This window comes from Salvelinus sp. IW2-2015, linkage group LG2 (genome assembly GCF_002910315.2).
Source record: "Salvelinus sp. IW2-2015 linkage group LG2, ASM291031v2, whole genome shotgun sequence".
Taxonomy (NCBI): domain Eukaryota; kingdom Metazoa; phylum Chordata; class Actinopteri; order Salmoniformes; family Salmonidae; genus Salvelinus; species Salvelinus sp. IW2-2015.
In genome coordinates, this window is record NC_036839.1 from 32365819 (window position 1) to 32374008 (window position 8190).

At 46.9% G+C, this 8190-nt stretch overlaps 1 protein-coding gene across 1 annotated transcript in view; it reads right to left on the bottom strand.

Annotated features, from left to right (window-relative positions):
• Positions 1-8190, bottom strand: part of epha3 (eph receptor A3) — a 980965-nt gene that overhangs the window by 854039 nt on the left and 118736 nt on the right. The window contains exon 5 of the mRNA XM_070448470.1: positions 2578-2913. Coding sequence (XP_070304571.1) covers positions 2578-2913 — 336 coding nt within the window. The remainder of the gene's footprint in view (positions 1-2577; positions 2914-8190) is intronic.

The following is an 8190-nucleotide window of genomic DNA, read 5'->3' on the forward strand; positions in this document are numbered from 1 at the left end:
TTTCCTGGGCCAAGTCCTCCCTTGTGATGTTGGAGAATGTTGATGTTGAAGAATGTGGGATGGTGAGATGTTTATATGAGAGATCGATGTGAGCAGCCCATCCCTGTGTACAACTGCCTGTGTGTGTGTGTGTGTTTAGTGTGTGTGCGTGTGCGTGTGGTGTGTGTGTGTGTGTGTGTGTGTGTGTGTGTGTGTGTGTGTGTGTGTGTGTGTTGTGTGTGTGTGTGTGTGTGTGTGAGTGTATGTGTGTTAAAGTGAGTGAATGTGTGAAAGAGTGTTTTATATGAAGGGTTGATGTGAAGCCGTTTCATTATAACGACTGTCTGTAACAACTGAAAAACAACACAAAGATTTATACAGAGTGTATTTGTAAGGAGGGAGACATTTGATACTGGTGATAAAACACTGAAGAACACTGGCTGGGATCAGAAGCCATTTATTACAGGCAACATCCGCACCGAGCTAAAATCTAGAGCTGCCGCTTTCAAGGAGCGGGACACTAATCCGGACGCTTATAAGAAGTCTCGCTATGCCCTCAGACGAACCATCAAACAGGCAAAGCATCAATACAGGACTAAGATCGAATCCTACTACACCGGCTCAGACGCTCATCGGATGTGGCAGGGCTTGAAAAATATTACGGACCAGAAAGGGAAACCCAGCCGCGAGCTGCCCAGTGACGCGAGCCTACCAGATGAGCTAAATGCCTTTTATGATCGATTCGAGGCAAGCAACACTGAAGCATGCACGAGAGCACCAGCTTTTCCGGACGACTGTGTGATTATGCTCTCTGTAGCAGCTGTGAGCAAGACCTTTAATCAGGTCAACATTCACAAAGCTGTGGGGCCAGACGGATTACCAGGACGTGTACTCAAAGTATGCGCGGACCAACTGTCAAGTGTCTTCACTGACATTTTCAACCTCTCCCTGACCGAGTCTGTAATACCTACATGTTTCAACAGACCACCATAGTCCCTGTGCACAAGAAAGTGAAGGTAACCTGCATAAATGATTACCACTCTGTAGCACTCACGTCGGTAGCCATGAAGTGCTTTGAAAGGCTGGTCATGGCTCACATCAACACCATCATGCCGGAAAACCTAGACCCACTCCAATTCGCATACCGCCCCAACAGATCCACAGATGATGCAATCTCAATTGTACTCCACACTGCCCTTTCCTACCTGGACAAAAGGAACACCTACGTGAGAATGCTGTTCATTGACTACAGCTCAGCGTTCAACACCATAGTGCTCACAATGCCCATCATTAAGCTAAGGACCCTGGGACTAAACACCTCCCTCTGCAACTGGATCCAGGACTTCCTGACGGTCTGCCCCCAGGTGATAAGGGTAGGAAACAACACATCTGCCGCACTGATCCTCAACACGGGGGCCCCTCAGGGATGCGTACTTAGTCCCTTCCTGTACTCCCTGTTCACCCATGACTGTGTGGCCAAGCATGACTCCAACACCATCATTAAGTTTGCTGACGACAACAGTAGTAGGCCTGATTATCGACAATGATGAGACAGCCTATAGACAGCCTATAGGGAGGAGGTCAGAGACCTGGCAGTGTGGTGCCAGGACAACAACCTCTCCCTCAATGTCAGCAAGGCAAAGGAGCTGATCGTGGACTATAGGAAAAGGAGGGCAAAACAGGCCCCCATTAACATCGACGGGGCTGAAGTGGAACGGGTCGAGAGTTTCAAGTTCCTTGGTGTCCACATCACCAACGAACTATCATGGTCCAAACACACCAAGACAGTTGTGAAGAGGGCACAACAACACCTTTTTCCCACCAGGAGACTGAAAAGATTTGGCATGGGTCCTCAGATCCTCAAAGGGTTCTACAGCTGTGCCATTGAGAGAATCCTGACCGGTGGCATCACTGCCTTATATGGCAACTGCTCGTCATCTGACCGTAAGGCGCTCAGTGTGAACGGCCCAGTACATCAATGGGGCCAAGCTTCCTGACTTCCAGGACCTCTATACTAGGCAGTGTCAGAGGGAGGCCCTAAAAATTGTCAAAGACTGTTCTCTCTGCTACCGCACGGCAAGCGGTTCCCGGAGTGCCAAAAGGCTCCTTAAAAGCTTCCACCCTCAAGCCATAAGACGGTTGAACAATTAATCAAATGGCCACCTTGACTTTTAATTAGCCCCCCCCCCCCCCCCGCGGTTTGTTTTTACAATGCTGCTACTCGCTGTTTATTATCTATGCATAGTCACTTTACAAATTACCTCGACTGACCTGTATCCCCGCACATTGACTAGGTACCGGTAACCCCTGTATATAGCCTCGTTATTGTTACGTAATTTTCTTGTGATACTTTTAGATTTTATTTGTTAAAAAAAAAATATCACTTTAGTTTATTTAGTAAATATTTTCTTAACGCTATTTCTAGAACTGCATTGTTGGTTAAGGGCTTGTAAATAAGCATTTCACAGTAAGGTCTACTACACCTGTTGTTTCGGCGCATGTGACATATAAAATGTGATTTGATTTGTAAATGTCCAGAGCTGATGGTTGGAATGAATGCATGAACATTTATGTGTGTGTCTTCATCTCCGGCCGTACCTGCTTGGTTGGTAGTGATGGTCACAGCAGCATATTGCCTCATGGTTGGGGCTAACTGGGACACTCCATTCTGAGCCTCAATCTCGAAAGTGTAGTTGGTGTGAGCCAGCAGGTCTCCCACGGTTACGGTAGTGTTCTGCAGGCCTGCAGCACGGGGGAGGAACCGCACATTACTGCGACACGCCTCACACACCCTCTGGCCAGGCCTGCAGCGCTTACACAGCACGGTGAAGGTAACGTCCTTACGACCTCCCGTGTCCTCCGGCCAGGACCAGTCCAGAATCACTGAGGTCTCATTGATGACTGAGATCACGTTACGAGGAGCGGAGGGAGGACCTGAAGTGAGAGAGAGAGAGAGAGAGAGAGAGAGAGCAATGAAAATATATAATATTTCTTGAGTGGATGGTCAGGGAGCCAGGAACACAATTACAAATCCCTTGTATACAGCAAAGTGACCTCAAGAAGCCCAAACAGATAAAATATTTGACTAAAACATAATCATTTCAAACCTTATAATTGAATACGATCACATACAGTACATTCGGAAAGTATTCAGACCACCTGACGTTTTCCACATTATGTTACGTTACAGCCTTATTGTAAAATGGATTCAATAAAAATAAACCCTCATCAATCTACACACAATACCCAATAATGACAAAGCGAAAACAGGTTTCTAGAAATGTATTAAAAATAAAAAACAGAAATACCTTATTTACATAAGTATTCAGACCCTTTGCTATGAAACTAGAAATTGAGCTCAGGTGCATCCTGTTTCCATTGATCATCCTTGAAATGTTGCTACAACTTGATTGGAGTCCACCTGTGGTAAATTCAATTGATTGGACATGATTTGGAAAGGCACATACCTGTCTATATAAAGTCCCACAGTTGCCAGTGCATGTCAGAGCAAACACCAAGCCATGAGGTCGAAGCAATTGTCTGTAGAGCTCCGAAACAGGATTGTGTAAAGGCACAGATCTAGGGAAGGGTACCAAAAAATGTCTGCAGCATTGAAGTTCCCCAAGAACACAGTGGCCTCCATCATTACTAAATGGAAGAGATTTGGAACCACCAAGACTCTTCCTAGAGCTGTCCGCCCGGCCCAACTGAGCAATCGGGGGAGAAGGGCCTTGGTCAGGGTGGTGACCACGAACCTGATGGTCACTCTGACAGAGCTCCAGAGTTCCTCTGTGGAGATGGGAGAACCTTCCAGAAGGACAACCATCTCTGCAAAACTCCAACAATCAGGCCTTTATGGTAGAGTGTCCCGAAGGAAGCCACTCCTCAGTAAAAGGCACATGACAGCCCACTTGGAGTTTGGCAAAAGGCATGTAAAGGACTCTCGGACCATGAGAACAAGATTCTCTGGTCTGACGAAACCAAAATTGGCCTGAATGCCAAGCTTTACATCTGGAGGAAACCTGGCACCATCCCTAAGGTGAAGCATGGTGGTGGCAGCATCAAGGTTCACCTTCCAACAGGACAACAACCCTAAGCACACAGCCAAGGCAATGCAGGACTGGCTTCGGGACAAGTTTCTGAATGTCCTTGAGTGGCCCAGCCAGAGCCCGGACTTGAATCCAATCGAACATCTGTGGAGAGACCTGAAAATAGCTGTGAGTGACGCTCCCCATCCAACCTGACAGAGTTTGAGATGATCTGCAAAGAATAGCGGGAGAAACTCCCCAAAAACAGGTGTGCCAAGCTTATAGCGTCATACCCAAGAAGACTGGTGGCTGTAATCGCAGCCAAAGATGCTTCAACAAAGTACTGAGTAAAGGGTCTGAATACTTATGTAAATGTGATTTAAATTATTATTATTATTTTTTTTTTTTGCAAATATTTCTGAAAACCTGTTTTTACTTTGTCATTATGGGGTATTGTGTGTAGATTTATGAGGGTGGGGGGGACAATTTAATACATTTTAGAATAACGCTGTAATGTAACAAAATGTGGAAAAAGTCAAGAGGTCTGAATACTTTCCGAATGCACTGTATATCTGTCTATTAGGCGTGGGAATACTTTAAAACAGATTTCCTAAATGAAAATAACTTGGAGCATATTTGGGCCAAATTCAGCCCACGGCCCGGCAGTTCAGGAAACCTGTAATATATAAATCAATCTGTGTGTGTGATGGAGTGACAGCAGTCTGTCTCTTTGGGCAGAAGATTCAGTTCAGTCACCAGTCACAGGGAGGGATAATGGAGAAAGCAAGGACACAGAATAAGGCCAAACCTCAAACTCTCTCTGACAGATGGAACTGGCATGTTTTACTGTGAACTGATTCTCTGAATATTTCCAGACTTTAATATCAGACCTATGGAAGTCATTACACCGGGAACTAACCAGAACCACTGAAGAGATCCACTGTAAAGAATTGGAACGAGGGAGGAGATAGGGTGAGGAGGATTTGACCATAGAAAGCCTTGTTGGTTTGTTTGTTTGTCTGTGGTGTTGGGGTTCAGATGGTGGATACAGTAAACTCTACAGTACTCTACTGTTCTAGCTCCTTGACGCCACTCTACTGCACATTCACAACGCTCATCTAGCTGCCTGAACATAACACTAATGACACCAGAGATCTGGGTTTCACATCAGTCTCCAACCTCAGGCTGCCACATAGGGTGTGTCGTGTATAGAGGTATAGAGCACCAGATGTAATATGAACAGCAGAGCAGTGGGTGGAGATCAGTTCATATAGTCATACTGGTGTAAATATATGTTCCTGTCCAATCTTGACCTTCCTTTCCAGACTCCTGCTCATTACCTTAGTCTATAAAGGTTTTAGGACTGTAAAACAGACCTCTACCAGATCAGTATGAGGAAACTGGAAATAGGGGTATGCTGTGGTTGTTCTGAGCTCCCCCCAGGGACTACAGACATGGCTGCTGCTGCTTTTTTAATAGGACAGCAGTCATCTAGGATTCCAGGGCAGTGATCTATGGGTAATGTAGTTTAGGATACAGCCATCTGCTTCTGTAAACCATCCGGATACAGCTCAGAGAGAGAGAGAGGAATGAGGATGAGAGAGAGAAAGAGAAAGAGCGAGAGAGAGAAAGAGATGTTGTCCTCAGAGACACAGTGGCTGAAATTGTTGAGAGAATATACAAACAGAAGAAGAGAGATTAGGGGTTGTCATGGGCTGCTGTGAACGCTTGAGAAGACTCTGGTGGTTGAGGTCAGTGATAAAGTAGTCTACAGTGCTACTGCCAAGAGTGAGCTATAGGTGTACCTACCATAGGAGTCCCCTCGAAGCTCCCATTGACTATGTACATACCCAGCGTGCGACAGAGCTGCAGGAGTTGTGACCCGTTTTTGTTGTTATGTTGTCATAGTTGTTGCTAGGGGCATATGGGGGAGAATGCTGTCACCTCCAGGTAGGTGTTTGTCCCCTGTGTTGCTGAGGGTGTCAGGTTCCTGTCCAGTTCTGGCATTTAGGTCGCCACAGACTATACAATGTCCCTGGCCTGGAAATGATTGATTTCCCCCTCAGGATGGAGAACTGTCTTCATTAAAGTATGGGATTCTAGTGGGGGATATAGTAGCAACACAGGAGGACATTTTCTCTGTTAAGATAATTTTCTTTTGACATTTTCTAGCCAAATGTAAAATTTCCTGTTTTGATTAATTTAATGGAGTGAGTTAGGTCTGCTCTATAACCAAATTAGCATTCCCCTGAGTCCCTTCCCTGTTTACACCTGGTAGTTTGGTGATGGACACCAGCTCTCTGTAACCTAGAGGGCAACCAGTGGTCCGTCTCCTCTATTACCATGTTCTTGCAGATGACAATGTTGCATTACCGATTCTTTGGTGAAGTCCGGGTCCTGCTCTTTAGGCCAAAGGCAATGACCTCAGCCTTGGATATTCCAGGATGATATATTGAAGCTTTTTTGTTCCATAAAGTGTCCAATGTTGTTGGTCGGGGTTTGGCCTCAGGCAGTAGTGTGAGCAAGCCTGCTGAGCATCTGGTACATGCCGTTGGCTTGGCGAGTGTAAGAGTGGGGGTTGACCTGTTTGCCCGCTCACTCACTGGGCGTATGTGTGACTTCCATGTTGATGCCCTCTTTGCGGGGGTGGGTGCATGGGTGGGCAGGAGTGGCATGGGTCTGATTTGAGGGGCCTAAATTGGGTGTGGGCATGGTTGATGTGGGGGGGTGTGTAGGTCCAGGGGGGTCCTGGAGGTCTTGGAGGGTGTCTCGCTGGTCTGGGTGGGGTGTCTATTGATCTCTTGCTCCTGTGTGAAGTGTGGGGCTTCGTTTGAGAGCGATGTCCTTTAGAGTCCGGGCAAAGGTGGGCACTGCTGCCTTGTAGAGGTGGACCTGGTCATAGAGGCTGTCAAGTCCAGGGTGGAGTGGTGGGCCAGAAAACATTTGGTTTTGAGGCACAGTCACGGAAATGCTTGCGTTTACCCGCTGTATTGTAGCAGGGTGGAAGTCTTTTCGTGTAGCAGGGTGGAGATAACTTTGTGGATACGGGCCCAGAACTCATAGGACTGAGATGCTTTGTGGATACGGGCCCAGAACTCATAGGACTGAGATGCTTTGTGGATACGGGCCAGAACTCATAGGACTGAGATGCTTTGTGGATACGGGCCCAGATTTCATAGGACTGAGATGCTTTGTGGATACGGGCCCAGAACTCATAGGACTGAGAGGCTTTGTGGATACGAGCCCAGAACTCATAGGACTGAGATGCTTTGTGGATACGGGCCCAGAACTCATAGGACTGAGAGGCTTTGTGGATACGAGCCCAGAACTCATAGGACTGAGTCTTTCATTCTGTATTTTTCTAGTTGTTAACCTTGATTATTAATTATACCTTTATGGATATGATTTGATCTATTGTCGTGAAATTTTTTCATTTCTCTATGGAACGTTATTGTTATGTCAATTCTGCTATATATACTCACCACATATCTTCTCTCTTCCCCTCTCTCTTCTTCTCTCTCTCCCTTCTCTCTCCTTCTATCTCTCCCCCTCCCTCTCCTTCTCTCTTTCTCCTCTCCTTCTCTCCCTCCCTCTATCCTCCCCCTTCTATCTCTCCCTCCCTTCCTTCTCTCCTCTCTCCCCCTCCCTCTCCTTCTCTCTCTCTTCTCCCCTCCCTCTACTTCTCTTCTTCTCTCTCCCTCCTCCTCCTTCTCCTCTCCCCCCTTCTCTCCTTCTATCTCCCCTCCCTTTCCTCTCTCTCTCTCCCCCTCCCTCTACTTCTCTCTCTCTCTCCCCCTCCCTCTCCTTCTCTCTCTCCAGCATGCAGAGCAGGTTCTATAAGTCTCTGCTGGGTAACGTCCAGTTTCTAAGTGTCCACCTCACAGCTTCACCTCATGAGGGAGCGTTCACTGTGGCTGCGAGAAAAACTACTTCCGCGCTGATGAGACCCGCCATCTATGGCCTGCACACGTAAGTCTCTGTGTTTGTGTTTGTTAGTGTAGGTTTGTGTGTGTGTGTGTGTGTGGTGTGTGTGTGTGTGTGGTGTGTGTGGTGTGTGTGTGTGTGTGTGTGTGTGTGTGTGTGTGTGTGTGTGTGTGTGTGTGTGTGTGTGTGTGTGTGTGTGTGTGTGTGCGTGCGTGCGTGCGTGTGTGTAAGTGAGTGAGAGTCAAAAAGAGTTTACTCC